The sequence below is a fragment of the Salmo salar genome, chromosome 02 (assembly GCF_965601325.2).
Source record: "Salmo salar chromosome 02, fSalSal1, whole genome shotgun sequence".
Classification (NCBI taxonomy): Eukaryota; Metazoa; Chordata; class Actinopteri; order Salmoniformes; family Salmonidae; genus Salmo; species Salmo salar.
The window spans coordinates 30,001-50,000 of NC_138292.1; the positions used below are offsets into that span (position 1 = coordinate 30,001).

Genomic DNA, 20,000 nt, shown 5'->3' on the forward strand with positions numbered 1-20,000 from the left:
CTTCTACTGAAGTCATTTACAGAATGTTTTTTCAGGGACAGGAAGACGAGGAGTGTCGTCTCTGTCCTGGGTGTCTGTTAGTGTGGAGAGAGTAGTCTTTACCCACTTAGTTTAGTTTGGGTTTTGTGTATGTTCAGACGGACGAACCAGCTGAGGTTCAAACCTTCGACCGTGTCCGAGGGAATGTGGTTTCACAATGGATATTGAAGATACTCAGGAGAGATGTACTGTTTGCCCGGGCTGGAAAACAAGCCCAGGAGGTTTTGGGATCAGAACCCATTGTCTTCGACTGGCTTTACTTCCATTTGACGTCGGGGTGTAACTTTGTGAGACAGATTGTGGCTGCAGGACCGAAGGTTCTTCCAGGTGAAATGACCTCGGGAATGGGGGGGGGTGGTTTTGTCTGAGACTGGGACAGAGCAGCAATGTGGAGGTCAGGGTTGACATCCCAGCCGAGTGAGGCTCACCGCGGGAGAGGAGAAACACCGCGGGAGGGTGAACCACCGCAGGAGGGTGAACCTCTGAAGGTTGAATGCATCTTTTGATGGAGCTGCGTCGTAGGGAAACACCCTGGGGGTTAGATTGGACCTCTTCTCCTCCTGTAGCACAGTTCCTCCAGGTTTAGGGGGGAAAGGATCCTGTCCCCTGCAGGGGTGAAAGGTCGCTAACCCCTGTTTTTTAAAGATTTTGCGGATGAGCTAAAGGTGACCTGGGTTCCCCCTGATTCAGCCAGGCTGCTGCGACCAGGTTATGACCAGGTCATTCATGTAGAGGGAGGGGTTGGTCAGCAGGACACCGTGTGATGCTGTCAGGTTACTCTGCTCCATGGCGTCCGTGGGGGGGGGGGGGGGAGTTTAGGGGTGACGGTGGAGGCTCAGCACCTCCTCTAGTTGAAGTCGTCATGGATTCCTGTATTTGGAGGAGATCCTTTCGTCTACAAGGTTGTTTGGCTCGGCTACGGAGTCCTTAAAGGCCCATTTTTAAGGAGAAAGGAAAGCAGAACGCAGCCATCACTGTTAACGACACATCGCGTTCTGTTACTACACGGTTCTCTGTCTACAACCAATCAGCCGACCCCCTTGGCTCTGCACCAACCAATCAGCCGACCCCCTTGGCTCTCCACCAACCAATCAGCCGACCCCCTTGGCTCTGCACCAACCAATCAGCCGACCCCCTTGGCTCTGCACCAACCAATCAGCCGACCCCTTGGCTCTGCACCAACCAATCAGCCGACCTCCTTGGCTCTGCACCAACCAATCAGCCGACCCCCTTGGCTCTGCACCAACCAATCAGCCGACCCCTTGGCTCTGCACCAACCAATCAGCCGACCCCCTTGGCTCTCCACCAACCAATCAGCCGACCCCCTTGGCTCTGCACCAACCAATCAGCCGACCCCCTTGGCTCTGCACCAACCAATCAGCCGACCCCTTGGCTCTGCACCAACCAATCAGCCGACCCCTTGGCTCTGCACCAACCAATCAGCCGACCCCCTTGGCTCTGCACCAACCAATCAGCCGACCCCCTTGGCTCTGCACCAACCAATCAGCCGACCCCTTGGCTCTGCACCAACCAATCAGCCGACCCCTGTCCTGTCCAGTCCTGTCCTGCCTGTCCTGTCCTGTCCTGCCTGTCCTGTCCTGTCCTGTCCTGTCCTGTCCTGTCCTGGGAAGCTTTGTTTGGGCTCAAGGTGCACTGAGGCGCACACACACGGACACACACACACACACACACACACACGGACACACACGGACACACACGGACACACACACACCCTCTCATCAGGAGAGGCTGCAGGCGGATGGATACCTCATATCCTAAACAGGAAGCTAGCCTCCTGACTGAGCGTTGGAACCCAGCCCCTGGGCGCTTTGCAGCGGGGCGTTTTCACTGCAATGTTTGACAACACGCCACTTACCCCTCGTAGAAACCTCTGCTCTCTCACTCTCTCTCTCTCTCTCTCTCTCTCTCTCTGTCTCTCTCTCTCTCTCTGTCTCTCTCTTTCTCTCTCTCTCTGTCTCTCTCTGATAAATATATTCTGCTCTCTGTCTCTCTCTCTCTCCTCTGGCTTGGTAACCTGCTGTACAGCAGGACAGTGTGTCTATGGAGCTATCTGACCTGTGTCTGGACAGGGTTAGGGCCGCGCCCAGTGAAATCCACTAATCACAAACACACGTAGTCATATGCATGTCAGGCAACACACCCACATGATCTGTATCCCACTAATGTTCTCTCTCTGTCTCTCTCTGTCTCTGTCTCTCTCTCTCTCCCCCTCCCTCCCCCCTCTCTCTCCCCCTCCCTCCCTCTCTCTCCTTCTCTCTCTCTCTCTCTGTCTCTCTCTCCCCCTCCCTCCCTCTCTCTCCTTCTCTCTCTCTCTCTGTCTCTCTCTCCCCCTCCCTCCCTCTCTCTCCTTCTCTCTCTCTCTCTGTCTCTCTCTCCCCCTCTCTCCCCCCCTCTCTCCCCCCTCTCCCCCCTCTCTCTCCAGAGATCTGTGTGATCAGTGAGGCTGAGGATATCAGTGCATCAGTGGATGTTCAGGATGTTTACACCAAGATCAAATGTAAAGTGGGCAGCTTCAACATGGACCAGTACCAGACCAGGTACAATACATCCAGATGTCTCCTGGTCCTCCTGGATCCTGACAGGACAGGCCGGCTCTCCCCTGTTCCTCTGTGTTCCTGTCTCTCTGTTCCTGTCTCTCTGTTCCTGTCTCTCTGTTCCTGTCTCTGTGTTCCTGTCTCTGTGTTCCTGTCTCTGTGTTCCTGTCTCTGTTCCTGTCTCTGTTCCTGTCTCTGTGTTCCTGTCTCTGTGTTCCTGTCTCTGCGTTCCTGTCTCTGTGTTCCTGTCTCTGTTCCTGTCTCTGTTCCTGTCTCTGTTCCTGTCTCTGTGTTCCTGTCTCTGTGTTCCTGTCTCTGTGTTCCTGTCTCTGTGTTCCTGTCTCTGTGTTCCTGTCTCTGTGTTCCTGTCTCTGTTCCTGTCTCTGTTCCTGTCTCTGTGTTCCTGTCTCTGTTCCTGTCTCTGTGTTCCTGTCTCTGTGTTCCTGTCTCTGTGTTCCTGTCTCTCTGTTCCTGTCTCTGTGTTCCTGTCTCTGTTCCTGTCTCTGTTCCTGTCTCTGTTCCTGTCTCTGTGTTCCTGTCTCTGTTCCTGTCTCTGTGTTCCTGTCTCTGTGTTCCTGTCTCTGTTCCTGTCTCTCTGTTCCTGTCTCTGTGTTCCTGTCTCTGTGTTCCTGTCTCTGTTCCTGTCTCTGTGTCCTGTCTCTGTGTCCTGTCTCTGTGTTCCTGTCTCTGTTCCTGTCTCTGTGTTCCTGTCTCTGTGTTCCTGTCTCTGTGTTCCTGTCTCTGTGTTCCTGTCTCTGTGTTCCTGTCTCTGTGTTCCTGTCTCTGTGTTCCTGTCTCTGTGTTCCTGTCTCTGTGTTCCTGTCTCTGTGTTCCTGTCTCTGTGTTCCTGTCTCTGTGTTCCTGTCTCTGTTCCTGTCTCTCTGTTCCTGTCTCTGTGTTCCTGTCTCTGTTCCTGTCTCTGTGTTCCTGTCTCTGTGTTCCTGTCTCTGTGTTCCTGTCTCTGTTCCTGTCTCTGTGTTCCTGTCTCTGTGTTCCTGTCTCTGTGTTCCTGTCTCTGTGTTCCTGTCTCTGTGTTCCTGTCTCTGTTCCTGTCTCTGTTCCTGTCTCTGTGTTCCTGTCTCTGTGTTCCTGTCTCTGTGTTCCTGTCTCTGTGTTCCTGTCTCTGTGTTCCTGTCTCTGTGTTCCTGTCTCTGTGTTCCTGTCTCTGTGTTCCTGTCTCTGTTCCTGTCTCTGTTCCTGTCTCTGTTCCTGTCTCTGTTCCTGTCTCTGTGTTCCTGTCTCTGTGTTCCTGTCTCTGTGTTCCTGTCTCTGTGTTCCTGTCTCTGTGTTCCTGTCTCTGTGTTCCTGTCTCTGTGTTCCTGTCTCTCTGTTCCTGTCTCTGTGTTCCTGTCTCTGTGTTCCTGTCTCTCTGTTCCTGTCTCTGTGTTCCTGTCTCTGTTCCTGTCTCTGTGTTCCTGTCTCTGTTCCTGTCTCTGTGTTCCTGTCTCTGTGTTCCTGTCTCTGTGTTCCTGTCTCTGTGTTCCTGTCTCTGTGTTCCTGTCTCTGTGTTCCTGTCTCTGTGTTCCTGTCTCTGTTCCTGTCTCTGTGTTCCTGTCTCTGTGTTCCTGTCTCTGTGTTCCTGTCTCTGTGTTCCTGTCTCTGTGTTCCTGTCTCTGTGTTCCTGTCTCTGTGTTCCTGTCTCTGTGTTCCTGTCTCTGTGTTCCTGTCTCTGTGTTCCTGTCTCTGTGTTCCTGTCTCTGTGTTCCTGTCTCTGTTCCTGTCTCTGTGTTCCTGTCTCTGTGTTCCTGTCTCTGTGTTCCTGTCTCTGTGTTCCTGTCTCTGTGTTCCTGTCTCTGTGTTCCTGTCTCTGTGTTCCTGTCTCTGTGTTCCTGTCTCTGTGTTCCTGTCTCTGTGTTCCTGTCTCTGTGTTCCTGTCTCTGTGTTCCTGTCTCTGTGTTCCTGTCTCTGTGTTCCTGTCTCTGTTCCTGTCTCTGTGTTCCTGTCTCTGTGTTCCTGTCTCTGTGTTCCTGTCTCTGTGTTCCTGTCTCTGTGTTCCTGTCTCTGTGTTCCTGTCTCTGTGTTCCTGTCTCTGTGTTCCTGTCTCTGTTCCTGTCTCTCTGTTCCTGTCTCTGTGTTCCTGTCTCTGTGTTCCTGTCTCTTGTTCCTGTCTCTGTGTTCCTGTCTCTGTGTTCCTGTCTCTGTGTTCCTGTCTCTGTTCCTGTCTCTGTGTTCCTGTCTCTGTGTTCCTGTCTCTGTGTTCCTGTCTCTGTGTTCCTGTCTCTGTGTTCCTGTCTCTGTGTTCCTGTCTCTGTGTTCCTGTCTCTGTGTTCCTGTCTCTGTGTTCCTGTCTCTGTGTTCCTGTCTCTGTGTTCCTGTCTCTGTGTTCCTGTCTCTGTGTTCCTGTCTCTGTGTTCCTGTCTCTGTGTTCCTGTCTCTGTGTTCCTGTCTCTGTGTTCCTGTCTCTGTTCCTGTCTCTGTGTTCCTGTCTCTGTGTTCCTGTCTCTGTGTTCCTGTCTCTGTGTTCCTGTCTCTGTGTTCCTGTCTCTGTGTTCCTGTCTCTGTGTTCCTGTCTCTGTTCCTGTCTCTGTGTTCCTGTCTCTGTGTTCCTGTCTCTGTTCCTGTCTCTGTGTTCCTGTCTCTGTGTTCCTGTCTCTGTGTTCCTGTCTCTGTGTTCCTGTCTCTGTGTTCCTGTCTCTGTGTTCCTGTCTCTGTGTTCCTGTCTCTGTTCCTGTCTCTGTGTTCCTGTCTCTGTGTTCCTGTCTCTGTTCCTGTCTCTGTGTTCCTGTCTCTGTGTTCCTGTCTCTGTGTTCCTGTCTCTGTGTTCCTGTCTCTGTGTTCCTGTCTCTGTGTTCCTGTCTCTGTGTTCCTGTCTCTGTGTTCCTGTCTCTGTGTTCCTGTCTCTGTGTTCCTGTCTCTGTGTTCCTGTCTCTGTGTTCCTGTCTCTGTGTTCCTGTCTCTCTGTTCCTGTCTCTCTGTTCCTGTCTCTGTGTTCCTGTCTCTGTGCTCCTGAATGAGGAGAGGAGAGGGAATGAGGGGGGAGGAGGGGAGGGGAGGGGAGGGGGAATGGAGGGGAGGAGAGGAGAGGAAATGAGGGGAGAGGAGGGGAGAGGGAATGAGGGGAGGAGAGGAGAGGGGAGAAGAGGAGGGGAGAGGGAATGAGGGGAGAGAGGAGGGGGGAGAAGAGGAGGGGAGAGAGGAGGGTGGAGGGGAGAGAGGAGAGGGGAGAGGAGGGAATGAGGGGAGAGGAGAGGGGAGGGGAGAGGAGGGGAGACATGGGAGGGGAGGTTATGATGTCATGGGGTGAGATGTTGGGTTGAATTATCTGTCTTCATGGGTTCATCTTCAGTTCGTCTGGTTTCTAATCCACAGGTTGTCCTGTACAAAGTCATGTATCATAATGTACAGCTGTTATCCTGATCTGATCTGGCCCTGATCTGATCTGGTCCTCTTGGTTTCTGACGCTCCGTCGGTGTTTAAAGGCAGGGGTCAGGGTTTAAAGGCAGGGGTCAGGGGTCGGTGTTTAAAGGCAGGGGTCGGTGTTTAAAGGCAGGGGTCAGGGTTTAAAGGCAGGGGTCGGGGTTTAAAGGCAGGGGTCAGGGTTTAAAGGCAGGGGTCAGGGGTCGGGGTTTAAAGGCAGGGGTCAGGGTTTAAAGGCAGGGGTCGGGGTTTAAAGGCAGGGGTCAGGGGTTTAAAGGCAGGGGTCGGGGTTTAAAGGCAGGGGTCGGGGTTTAAAGGCAGGGGTCGGGGTTTAAAGTCAGGGGTCGGGGTTTAAAGGCAGGGGTCGGGGTTTAAAGGCAGGGGTCGGGGTTTAAAGGCAGGGGCCAGGTGACGGTATATTAGGTACAGTGTGATGCTATGTGTTCTGGCTACAGGGCCAGGTGACGGTATATTAGGTACAGTGTGATGCTATGTGTTCCAGGTCCTGGCTGCAGGGCCAGGGTGACGGTATATTAGGTACAGTGTGATGCTATGTGTTCCAGGGGCCAGGTGACGGTATATTAGGTACAGTGTGATGCTATGTGTTCCAGGTCCTGGCTGCAGGGCCAGGTGACGGTATATTAGGTACAGTGTGATGCTATGTGTTCCAGGCCTGGTGACGGTATATTAGGTACAGTGTGATGCTATGTGTTCTGGCTACAGGGCCTGGTGACGGTATATTAGGTACAGTGTGATGCTATGTGTTCCAGGTCCTGGCTGCAGGGCCAGGTGACGGTATATTAGGTACAGTGTGATGCTATGTGTTCCAGGGCCAGGTGACGGTATATTAGGTACAGTGTGATGCTATGTGTTCCAGGCCTGGTGACGGTATATTAGGTACAGTGTGATGCTATGTGTTCCAGGTCCTGGCTGCAGGGCCAGGTGACGGTATATTAGGTACAGTGTGATGCTATGTGTTCCAGGCCTGGTGAGGGCTGCTGGCACTGTGGCCGTCATGAAGGCTTCATCCTACAGTCCAAGGACACAGCTGTGGTGAGGCCTTCGTCTCGAGCAGCCTAGCGCTGTTTTCTGCTCCCGACCCGATCCGACCGCCCAGATATATCTGCTCTTCTCTTAACCTAGCTAGACCAATGACATCTCTCCTCTGACCACAGGAGAGATGGGGGGACGACGACGACACAGAGACACACAGTTTAAACAACAACCTGTTTAACAGATGCAACAAGGTCATTAAAGGCCAGAAGGAGGTTTCCAGTTGTCTGTTGGTGTTGTGGGTCCGTCGGTCGGTCGGTCCGTCCTCCTCCTCCTCCTCATTCTCCTGTTGATCTGATCTGCTTTAATAATCTAATGGAATCAGGTTGAAACGGGGATGTTTCTGTGACACGGGGGCCCCCGGACCTCCTGTCCCGGGGTGATGATGTCACAGTGGTCTGGAGATGGTTTTGTGTTGTCACCTGCTGCCCAGTCTGTAACGTTGCACCCTTCTGAAGAGGAGCGGTGTTCTGTTACCTGCCCGCCGGGCCCGGCAGGAAGTGTGCCCGCCGGGCCCGGCAGGAAGTGTGCCCGCCGGGCCCGGCAGGAAGTGTGCCCCCCGGGCCCGGCATAGTTGACAGCATAAGACCATCCCCTCAACGATCCTGATGCTTCCAGCTGAAGGACAGAAAACTCATTGATTTGTTTGGTTCTTCTCTTATTTTTGCCAAAAAAAATCTAATCATCACATCTCTTTTTAATCCAGTCTTAATGCTTTTTATTTCTTGACTTCTGTCCCCTCTCCTCCCTCCCTGTATCTCTCTCTCCTCCTCCTCTATCTCCCCCTCTCTGTGATTTTTCTCCCCCCCTCCCTCCAGTCCAGAGGAGGGGTCTGGTCTTGCAGTAGGCCGCTGTGGAGGAGTTGTCCTGTCTTGTACTGATAAGCTGAATAGACGCACAGTGTTGGTTCGACCCGTCAGCAAACAGGACTCCTTCAGCCACCTCTCTGGCTTCGTTCCGCCTGTAAGAAAACAGACAGCCTTCCTCTTCCTCTTTAGCTGACACACCTGAAAACAGACAGCCTTCCTCTTCCTCTTTAGCTGACACACCTGAAAACAGACAGCCTTCCTCTTCCTCTTTAGCTGTCAGACCTGAAAACAGACAGCCTTCCTCTTCCTCTTTAGCTGTCAGACCTGAAAACAGACAGCCTTCCTCTTCCTCTTTAGCTGACACACCTGAAAACAGACAGCCTTCCTCTTCCTCTTTAGCTGACACACCTGAAAACAGACAGCCTTCCTCTTCCTCTTTAGCTGACACACCTGAAAACAGACAGCCTTCCTCTTCCTCTTTCAGACCTGAGCTCTCATCAACCTTGGTCATAGTGGTTTAACGAGGATGACAAAATCTTCCCCTTGTAAAAGCAGAACTCTCCCGGTAACTTCCCATCATGCTTCAGTTTAGTGCACTACAGTGCCGTCCCAGAAGCCATCAGGTTCGAATATGGGACGTCACATACCGTAAAAAGACTCGGGCACTACTGAACTCTGTTTTAAACTCTCCTGTTTGCCCGTTCGTACGTAGTCACTACAATAAAGACTTTCAATAGTGGACTAAATAAACCTCAGATTGGCTTGGAGGTGATGGGGAACCACCTGTATTATAACTCAAGTTGCATGCTGGTCCTGAGGGTTAGAGGTTAAATCTCTCCTCCATAGATGGTTTCAAATTCACCTGTTGTTCATATATACACGATAGTTATAAAAACCTACACAATGGCCGTGAAGTATTAAACGGTTCTTAGTGATAACCATCTTATCGTCTAAGGTTGATGAAAGCCCAGCCCAAACTCTAGTGTTGTGGTGGAAAAGCGGGTCTACTTGTTCTTTGATAATCTTTTGATCTCTTAATCAATCACGCTGCTCTCTTCTTTGACCAATCTTTTCTTTAACTTTATTTTAAATCGAAATAAATATTTTTTTCAGACCGTAATGAATTTGTGCAAATGAGATTGTTAACAGTAGATAGTTGTTGCTTGTAAATCAGAGATTTATTATTTAACTTTTTTTGGAATTGAATTCCTTGTTGTTAAGAAGTACGGCCTCTGCAGAAGAAGCTTGGTATCCTCTACGGAGAAATACTGGTTTCATTTAGAGACTAGACAGATTGATGTGTTTTTAGCTTCAGCTAGGCTAATTACATCAGGCTGTTAGACAGTCACATACAGTACAGGTCTGGGATCAGTCACATACAGTACAGGTCTGGGATCAGTCACATACAGTACAGGCCTGGGATCAGTCACATACAGTACAGGTCTGGGATCAGTCACATACAGTACAGGTCTGGGATCAGTCACATACAGTACAGGTCTGGGATCAGTCACATACAGTACAGGTCTGGGATCAGTCACATACAGTACAGGCCTGGGATCAGTCACATACAGTACAGGCCTGGGATCAGTCACATACAGTACAGGTCTGGGATCAGTCACATACAGTACAGGTCTGGGATCAGTCACATACAGTACAGGTCTGGGATCAGTCACATACAGTACAGGTCTGGGATCAGTCACATACAGTACAGGCCTGGGATCAGTCACATACAGTACAGGCCTGGGATCAGTCACATACAGTACAGGTCTGGGATCAGTCACATACAGTACAGGCCTGGGATCAGTCACATACAGTACAGGTCTGGGATCAGTCACATACAGTACAGGTCTGGGATCAGTCACATACAGTACAGGTCTGGGATCAGTCACATACAGTACAGGTCTGGGATCAGTCACATACAGTACAGGTCTGGGATCAGTCACATACAGTACAGGCCTGGGATCAGTCACATACAGTACAGGTCTGGGATCAGTCACATACAGTACAGGTCTGGGATCAGTCACATACAGTACAGGTCTGGGATCAGTCACATACAGTACAGGTCTGGGATCAGTCACATACAGTACAGGTCTGGGATCAGTCACATACAGTACAGGTCTGGGATCAGTCACATACAGTACAGGTCTGGGATCAGTCACATACAGTACAGGTCTGGGATCAGTCACATACAGTACAGGTCTGGGATCAGTCACATACAGTACAGGTCTGGGATCAGTCACATACAGTACAGGTCTGGGATCAGTCACATACAGTACAGGTCTGGGATCAGTCACATACAGTACAGGTCTGGGATCAGTCACATACAGTACAGGTCTGGGATCAGTCACATACAGTACAGGCCTGGGATCAGTCACATACAGTACAGGTCTGGGATCAGTCACATACAGTACAGGTCTGGGATCAGTCACATACAGTACAGGCCTGGGATCAGTCACATACAGTACAGGCCTGGGATCAGTCACATACAGTACAGGTCTGGGATCAGTCACATACAGTACAGGCCTGGGATCAGTCACATACAGTACAGGCCTGGGATCAGTCACATACAGTACAGGTCTGGGATCAGTCACATACAGTACAGGCCTGGGATCAGTCACATACAGTACAGGTCTGGGATCAGTCACATACAGTACAGGCCTGGGATCAGTCACATACAGTACAGGCCTGGGATCAGTCACATACAGTACAGGCCTGGGATCAGTCACATACAGTACAGGTCTGGGATCAGTCACATACAGTACAGGTCTGGGATCAGTCACATACAGTACAGGTCTGGGATCAGTCACATACAGTACAGGCCTGGGATCAGTCACATACAGTACAGGTCTGGGATCAGTCACATACAGTACAGGTCTGGGATCAGTCACATACAGTACAGGTCTGGGATCAGTCACATACAGTACAGGCCTGGGATCAGTCACATACAGTACAGGCCTGGGATCAGTCACATACAGTACAGGCCTGGGATCAGTCACATACAGTACAGGTCTGGGATCAGTCACATACAGTACAGGTCTGGGATCAGTCACATACAGTACAGGTCTGGGATCAGTCACATACAGTACAGGTCTGGGATCAGTCACATACAGTACAGGTCTGGGATCAGTCACATACAGTACAGGTCTGGGATCAGTCACATACAGTACAGGTCTGGGATCAGTCACATACAGTAGTCCAGGAGGTTTAATGTGTCTCAGTTAGTGTTTATGTGGTGTCCCACTATGAATCTGTTGTCTCAGTCCTGTTGTCTTTGTCTCCTCCACCTCCACACCAATCAGACAGCAGCCAAGGTCCTGGAGGTTTCCTCTCACCAGCAGCACGGATTCCTGTCCATCACTTACACCCAGGTTACAATTATTATTACAATAGTTATTATTGTTGTTGTTTATGTTATTATGTATTCATTATTATTATTATTATTATTTATTCATTATTATTATTATTATTATTATTTATTCATTATTATTATTATTATTATTATTATTATTTATTCATTATTATTATTATTATTATTATTTATTCATTATTCATTAGTATTATTATTATTATTATTATTATTATTTATTCATTATTATTATTATTATTATTTATTCATTATTATTATTTATTATTATTATTTATTCATTATTATTATTTATTATTCTTATTATTCTTATTATTGTTTATTCATTATTATTAGTATTATTATAATTTATTCTTATTATTATTAGTATTAGTAGTAGTAGTATGTATTATTATTATGTATTCATTAGTATTATTATTATTTATTATTATTTATTCATTATTATTATTATTATGTATTTATTATTATTATTATTATTGTTTATTTATTATTATTATTTACTCATCATTATTATTATTATTATTGTTTATTCATTATTATTATTATTATTATTATTGTTTATTCATTATTATTAGTATTATTATAATTTATTCATTATTATTATTATTAGTAGTAGTAGTAGTAGTAGTATTATGTATTATTATTATGTATTCATTATTATTATAATAATTATTATTATTATTATTAGTAGTAGTAGTAGTAGTATTATGTATTGTTATTATTTATTCATTAGTATTATTAGTATTATTTCGTCAATATTATTATTATTATTATTATTATTATTATTATTAATCTTATTATTCTTATTTGTATTAGTATTATTATTTATTCATGATTATTATTATTATTGTTTATTCATTATTATTAGTATTATTATTATTTATTCATTATTATTATTAGTAGTATTAGTAGTAGTATTATGTATTATTATGTATTCATTATTATTAGTGGTAGTAGTAGTATTATGTATTGCTATTATTTATGCATTAGTATTATTAGTATTATTTCTTCGTTATTATTATTATTATTAATCTTATTATGTATTCATTATTAGTATTACTATGTATGCATTAGTATTAATATTAGTATTGTTATATAATTATTATTATTATTATTGTGTAATCATTATTATTATTATTTTTATTATGTATTCATTGTTATTATTATGTATTCTTTATTACTATTAGTAGTAGTAGTAGCAGTAGTAGTAGTAGTATCAGTAGTAGTAGTAGTATCAGTAGTAGTTGTAGTAGTAGTATCAGTAGTATCAGTAGTAGTAGTAGTAGTAGTAGTATCAGTAGTAGTAGTATCAGTAACAGTATCAGTAGTAGTAGTAGTATTAGTGGTAGTAGTATCAGTAGTAGTAGTAGTTGTAGTAGTAGTAGTATCAGTAGTAGTTGTAGTAGTATTATTAGTAGTATCAGTAGTAGTAGTATCAGTAGTAGTATTAGTAGTAGTAGTATCAGTAGTAGTAGCAGTAGTAGTAGTAGCAGTAGTAGCAGTAGTAGTAGTAGCAGTAGTAGTAGTAGTATCAGTAGTAGTTGTAGTAGTATCAGTAGTAGTATCATTATTAGTCGTAGTAGTATCAGTAGTAGTAGTAGTATTAGTAGTAGTAGTAGTATCAGTAGTAGTAGTAATAGTAGTAGTATCAGTAGTATTATCAGTAGTAGTAGTATCAGTAGTAGTTGTATCGGTATTAGTAGTAGTATCAGTATTAGTAGTAGTATTAGTAGTAGTAGTTGTAGTAATATGATTAATTTATAAACATTGTTATTATTAACTTCCCCCAGGTGGTCACCGGTATTAGTAGTAGTATCAGTAGTAATATAATTCATTTATACATTTACATTTTATATTTAAGTCATTTAGCAGACGCTCTTATCCAGAGCGACTTACAGTAGAGAATGCATACATTTCATAAAATATATATTTTTTAAATTCCCGTACTGGCCCCCTGTGGGAATCGAACCCACAACCCTGGTGTTGCAAACACCATGCTCTACCAACTGAGCCACAGGGAGGCTATTATTATTAACTTCCTCCAGGCGGTCACCAGTAGTAGTAGTAGTATCAGTAGTAGTAGTATCAGTAGTAGTAGTAGTAGCAGTAGCAGTAGTAATATTAGTAGTAGTAGTTGTAGTAATATAATTCATTTATAAACATTGTTATTATTAACTTCCCCTCAGGCGGTCACCAGTAGTATTAGTAGTAGTAGTAGTAGTAGCAGTAGTAGTAGCAGTAGTAGTAGTAGTAGTAGCAGTAGTAGTAGTAGTAGTAGTATTAGTAGTTGTAGCAATATAATTAATTTATAAATATTGTTATTATTAACTTCCCCTCAGGCGGTCACCAGAAGTATTAGTAGTAGTAGTAGCAGTAGTAGTAGTAGCAGTAGTAGTAGTAGTAGTATTAGTAGTAGTAGTTGTAGTAATATAATTCATTTATAAACATTGTTATTATTAACTTCCTCCAGGCGGTCACCAGTAGTAGTAGTAGTATCAGTAGTAGTAGTTGTAGTAATATAATTCATTTATAAACATTGTTATTATTAACTTCCTCCAGGCGGTCACCAGAAACGTCCGCCACAAGCTGACCACGCGTCTGGAACGATCGGGGTCTCGCGGGGCCCAGCGGCTAGCGGAGGGCCCGGCTGACGGGTCTCCCCACTACCTGAGAGAGGTCCTGTTGACCGCCCGACCTTTCGACCTGGTTCTCTCCTGCCCCTTACTGGCCACCGTAGCCGGGGTGTTCCACGCCTCGCTGCCACGACGATACCGGGACCTCGGCAAAACGGCGGGCCAGCCGATGAGAAGTCACGCCCTGACGTCGCGCAGCCTGCCGCTGCTATACGTCAACACATCAGTGATCAGGGTGTTTTGTCCCGGGAACCAGGACAGACAGGACAGACAGGACAGACACACAGGTAAGACTGGAGGGAATCCATGGACTGACCTCTGAAGGTCCTGTTCACTGATTTGTTGAGGCTTTCTAGCTACAGCCTCTGATGTTGAGCCAGAGAAGATCGACATGGCCGTGTACTGTACAATATCCTCCTGGAGGTTTACACTCCAACCCTGTTCCTGGAGAGATATCCTCCTGGAGGTTTATACTCCAACCCTGTTCCTGGAGAGATACCCCTCCTGGAGGTTTTAACTCCAACCCTGTTCCTGGAGAGATATCCTCCTGGAGGTTTACACTCCAACCCTGTTCCTGGAGCGATACCCCTCCTGGAGGTTTTAACTCCAACCCTGTTCCTGGAGAGATATCCTCCTGGAGGTTTACACTCCAACCCTGTTCCTGGAGCGATACCCCTCCTGGAGGTTTTAACTCCAACCCTGTTCCTGGAGAGATATCCTCCTGGAGGTTTTAACTCCAACCCTGTTCCTGGAGAGAGACCCTCCTGGAGAGATATCCTCCTGGAGGTTTTAACTCCGACCCTGTTCCTGGAGAGATACCCCTCCTGGAGAGATATCCTCCTGGAGGTTTTAACTCCAACCCTGTTGTAACTAACCCCCCCTTCATCATCATGAATGTTTGGTGATTTGTATCAGGTGTGTAGTGCTAGGACAAAAACCAACAGCTGTCCTCAGGGGAGCTCCAGGACCCAGTTCAGGAAAACGCTGGTGTAATGCATCTCATGGTAGTGAAGTGTAGACGGTCTGTCTGTCTCGGTCTGGTACCTGCCATGTGTTGTGTCTCCCAGAACCCCACCTGAGGAGAGAGAGAGAGGACACTCTGGTACTGAAGATAGGATCTGTCAGCATGGCTCCTCAGGCAGATAACCCTCTGACCAGAACCGTGCTGCGCAACGACATCTACCAGTGAGTCTGTTCTACTACTCTACTCCCTCTCCTCCTTACTCCCTCTCTCCTCCTCTCCTCTCCTCTCCTCTCCTCTCCTCTCCTCTCCTCTCCTCTCCTCTCCTCTCCTCTCCTCTCCTCTCCTCTCCTCTCCTCTCCTCTCCTCTCCTCTCCTCCTTACTCCCTCTCTCCTCCTCCTCCTCTCCTCTCCTCTCCTCCCCTCTCCTCTCTTCCTCTCCTCTCCGCTCCTCTCCTCTCTTCCTCTCCGCTCCTCTCCTCTCCTCTCCTCTCCTCTCCTCTCCTCCTCCTCTCCTCTCTCTCCTCTCCTCTCCTCTCCTCTCCTCTCCGCTCCTCTCCTCTCTTCCTCTCCGTCTCCTCTCCGTCTCCTCTCCTCTCCTCTCCTCTCCTCTCCTCTCCTCTCCACTCTTCCTCTCCGCCCCTCTCCTCTGCTCCCCTCTCCTCTCCTCCTCTCCTCTTCCTCCTCTCCACTCTTCCTCTCCCTCTCCTCTCCTCCCTCTCTCCTCTCCTCTCCTCTCTGTTCTCCTCATCTGACACATCCACTATCCACCACACACAGCCAGCTGACCACAATCCATTTGAAAGTGTCCCTCTAAATGAGTCTGGTCTCATACGTCACGTCGTCACGCTGCATACCGTCTCTACGAGACGAGACCAGGGAGCGCTCTTTCTTCTGATGGGGGAGACGGGAGGAGGAGGGGCTGTTCCCCGGGGGTCGGGGCGCGGTGAGAGCGCCACAGTGTGGTCTGTCAGGTTCCCGTGGTAACGATGACGGAACGTTCTTCTGAGTGACAGATTGTGGGCTCCCACGGTAACACTAGACTGTTACTACAACAGGCCCCAGATCAGCACAAGTAATGTCCCACGTGAAACCTTGTTCCCTACAAAGTGCACTACTTTTGACCAGAGCCCATAGGGTCCACAGTGGACAGGGAATAGGGTGCTATTTGGGACATAACCCTCTGTCTTAACAAAAGGATAATTACTTGACAAAAAAACAGAGCAAACTAGAATGTTATTTTGCCCTAAACAGAGAGAGACACAGCGGCAGAATACCTGACCACTGTGACTGACCCAAACTTAAGGAAAGCTTTGACGATGTACAGACTCAGTGAGCATAGCCTTGCTATTGAGAAAGGCCGCCGTAGGCAGACCTGGCTCTCAAGAGAAGACAGGCTATGTGCACACTGCCCACAAAATGAGGTGGAAACTGAGCTGCACTTCCTAACCTCCTGCCAAATGTATGACCATATTAGAGACACATATTTCCCTCAGATTACACAGATCCACAAAGAATTAGAAAACAAATCCAATTTTGATAAACTCCCATATCTACTGGGTGAAATACCACAGTGTGACATCACAACAGCAAGATGTGTGACCTGTTGCCATGAGAAAAGGTCAACCAGTGAAGAACAAACACCATTGTAAATACAACCCATATTTATGTTTATTTATTTTCCTTTTTGTACATTAACTATCTGCACATCGTTACAACACTGTATTTAAATACATAAAATGACATTTAAAATGTCTTTATTCTTTTGGAACTTCTGTGAGTGTAAATGTTCACCGTTAGTTTGTATTGTTTAATTCAGTTGATTTGGCGATGTAAACATATGTTTCCCAAGTGAATAAAGCCCTTAAATTTAAATTGAATTGAGAGAAAGAAAATAGGCATTGATGGAAGGGTAGAGGAAGGAGGGAAGGGAAGAGGCCAGGAGGGGAGGATGGAGGAAGGAGGGAAGGGAGAGGCAGGAGGGGAGGGGAGAGGCACGAGGGAAGGGAGAGGCAGGGAGGGGAGGGTAGAGGTAGGAGGGGGAGGGAGATGTAGGGGAGGGAGAGGCAGGAGGGGAGGGTAGAGGTCGGAGGGGGAGGGTAGAGGTAGGAGGGGAGGGGAGGGAGAGGCAGGAGGGGAGGGAGAGGCAGGAGGGGAGGGTAGAGGCAGGAAGGGGAGGGAGAGGCAGGAGGGGAGGAGGGGAGGGAGAGGCAGGAGGGGAGGGAGAGGAAGGAGGGAAGGGTAGAGAGAGGAGGGGAGGGAGAGGCAGGAGGGGAGGGAGAGGCAGGAGGGGAGGGAGAGGCAGGAGGGGAGGGAGAGGCAGAGGAGGAGGGGGAGGGAGAGGCAGGAGGAGGAAAGGAGGGGGAGGGAGAGGCAGGAGGGGAGGGTAAAGGGAAGGAGGGGAGGGAGAGGCAGGAGGGGAGGGTAAGTGGAAGGAGGGGAGGGAGGGAGAGGCAGGAGGGGAGGGTAAGGGCAGGAGGGGAGGGAGAGGCAGGAGGGGAGGGAGAGGCAGGAGGGGAGGGTAGAGGCAGGAGGGAACGGGAAGAGGCAGGAGGGGAGGGAGAGAGCAGGAGGGGAGGGAGAGGAAAGGAGGGAAGGGGTAGAGGAAGGAGGGGAGGGGAGAGGCCAGGAGGGGTAGGGAGAAGCCGGAGGGGCGGGAGAGGGCAGGAGGGGAGGGTAAAGGGACGGAGGGGAGGGAGAGCGCAGCGAGGGGAGGGAGAGGCAGGAGGGGAGGGAGAGGCAGGAGGGGAGGATGGAGGGAAGGGTAGAGGAAGGAGGGGAGGGAGAGCGTAGCCAGGGTAAACAGAGGGTTTGTCAGTGAAACACCTGCCTCTGGTTCCCCGTTAGAGATACATCACATCGCTGTGACACCAGTAATGCACCATGGGACGGCTCTTAGTGGAGTAAATCAAACATTCGTTTTTATTAAAAGTTATTTTCTGAATTTATGGTTTGAATCAGAGGAATTTGTGTCTCAGGTCCAACAGACGATATTTGGAATAATCTGAATATGTTTGTTGTGTTCAGAATGATTTTAGACGTAATGTGAAGAGAAGTCAGATCAAACCCCCAGAGAACTGAAACAGCTTTGATCAAAACCCCCAGAGAACTGAAACAGCTTTGATCAAACCCCCCCAGAGAACTGAAACAGCTTTGATCAAACCCCCCCAGAGAACTGAAACAGCTTCTGATCAAACCCCCAGAGAACTGAAACAGCTTTGATCAAAACCCCCAGAGAACTGAAACAGCTTTGATCAAACCCCCCCAGAGAACTGAAACAGCTTTGATCAAAACCCCCAGAGAACTGAAACAGCTTTGATCAAACCCCCCCAGAGAACTGAAACAGCTTTGATCAAACCCCCCCAGAGAACTGAAACAGCTTCTGATCAAACCCCCAGAGAACTGAAACAGCTTTGATCTAAACCCCCAGAGAAACTGAAACAGCTTTGATCAAACCCCCAGAGAACTGAAACAGCTTTGATCAAACCCCCCAGAGAACTGAAACAGCTTTGATCAAAACCCCCAGAGAACTGAAACAGCTTTGATCAAACCCCCAGAGAACTGAAACAGCTTCGATCAAAACCCCCAGAGAACTGAAACAGCTTCGATCAAACCCCCAGAGAACTGAAACAGCTTCGATCAAACCCCCCCCAGAGAACTGAAACAGCTTCGATCAAACCCCCCAGAGAACTGAAACAGCTTCGATCAAAACCCCCCCAGAGAACTGAAACAGCTTCGATCAAACCCCCCCAGAGAATTGAAAACAGCTTCGATCAAACCCCCCCCAGAGAACTGAAACAGCTTCGATCAAACCCCCCCAGAGAACTGAAACAGCTTCGATCAAAACCCCCAAGTCAGTTAAGAACAAATTCTTATTTACAATGACGGCCTAACACCAGCCAAACCCGGACGACGCTGGGCCAATTGTGCGCCGCAATATGGGACTCCCAATCACGGCCCGGTTGTGATACAGCCTGGAATCGAACCAGGGTGTCTGTAGTGACGCCTCCAGCAGTCGTTTATTATTTTGGTCGATTTTTCGTTGGGAAAGTCTTGATGGATATCCAGGTTCTCTCTCCGTGTCCCTGCTGATATATTACCTTACATATCAGGTAACGTGTGAGCTGATTTCCCAGAGAGAGAGAGAACGTCACATCCACTGTCATTAGTAATCATTAGAGCTGGTTTTCTGTTTGTTGAGTCGCGTTGGCAGGAAGGGAGGTTATGACCCATAATGCTGTGTTTCAGAGGACTCTGTTGGCTTGGAGGAGGGCAGGAAGGGTGATATGACCCATAATGCTGTGTTTCAGAGGACTCTGTGTTGGCTTGGAGGAGGACAGGAAGGGTGATATGACCCATAATGCTGTGTTTCAGAGGACTCTGTTGGCTTGGAGGAGGGCAGGAAGGGAGGTTATGACCCATAATGCTGTGTTTCAGAGGACTCTGTTGGCTTGGAGGAGGGCAGGAAGGGTGATATGACCCATAATGCTGTGTTTCAGAGGACTCTGTTGGCTTGGAGGAGGACAGGAAGGGTGATATGACCCATAATGCTGTGTTTCAGAGGACTCTGTTGGCTTGGAGGAGGACAGGAAGGGAGATATGACCCATAATGCTGTGTTTCAGAGGACTCTCTGTTGGCTTGGAGGAGAGGAAGGGTGATATGACCCATAATGCTGTGTTTCAGAGGACTCTGTTTGGCTTGGAGGAGGACAGGAAGGGAGATATGACCCATAATGCTGTGTTTCAGAGGACTCTGTTGGCTTGGAGGAGGGCAGGAAGGGTGATATGACCCATAATGCTGTGTTTCAGAGGACTCTGTGTTGGCTTGGAGGACAGGAAGGGAGATATGACAGATGGGGGTGACCGAGGGGGTGACCGAGGGGGTGACCGAGGGGTGACCGAGGGAGTGACCGAGGGGGTGACCGAGGGGGTGACCGAGGGGGTGACTGAGGGGGTGACTGAGTCTGTAGTTTGGGTCAGTCCCAGTGGTCAGGTATTCTGCCACTGTGTCTCTCTCTGTTTAGGGACAAATAACATTCTAGTTTGCTCTGTTTTTTTGTTAATTCTTTCCAGTGTGTAAAACATTTATCTTTTTGTTTTCTCATAATGTGGTTGGGTCTAATTGTGTTGCTGTCCTGGGGCTCTGTGGGGTCTGTTTGTGTAGCTGTCCTGGGGCTCTGTGGGGTCTGTTTGTGTTGCTGTCCTGGGGCTCTGTGGGGGTCTGTTTGT

The 20,000-nt window shown here is 47.9% G+C and overlaps 1 protein-coding gene across 1 annotated transcript in view; it reads left to right on the forward strand.

Moving 5' to 3' along the window:
• LOC106592259 (intermembrane lipid transfer protein VPS13B) overlaps window positions 1–20,000 on the forward strand; it is a gene marked incomplete at its 5' end in the record, with an annotated part of 85,451 nt that overhangs the window by 22,210 nt on the left and 43,241 nt on the right. The window contains 6 exon segments of the mRNA XM_082968522.1: window positions 1,071–1,610; window positions 2,485–2,597; window positions 6,935–7,004; window positions 11,113–11,181; window positions 13,737–14,097; window positions 14,878–14,995. Of these exon segments, the coding sequence (XP_082824648.1) occupies window positions 1,071–1,610; window positions 2,485–2,597; window positions 6,935–7,004; window positions 11,113–11,181; window positions 13,737–14,097; window positions 14,878–14,995 (1,271 nt within the window).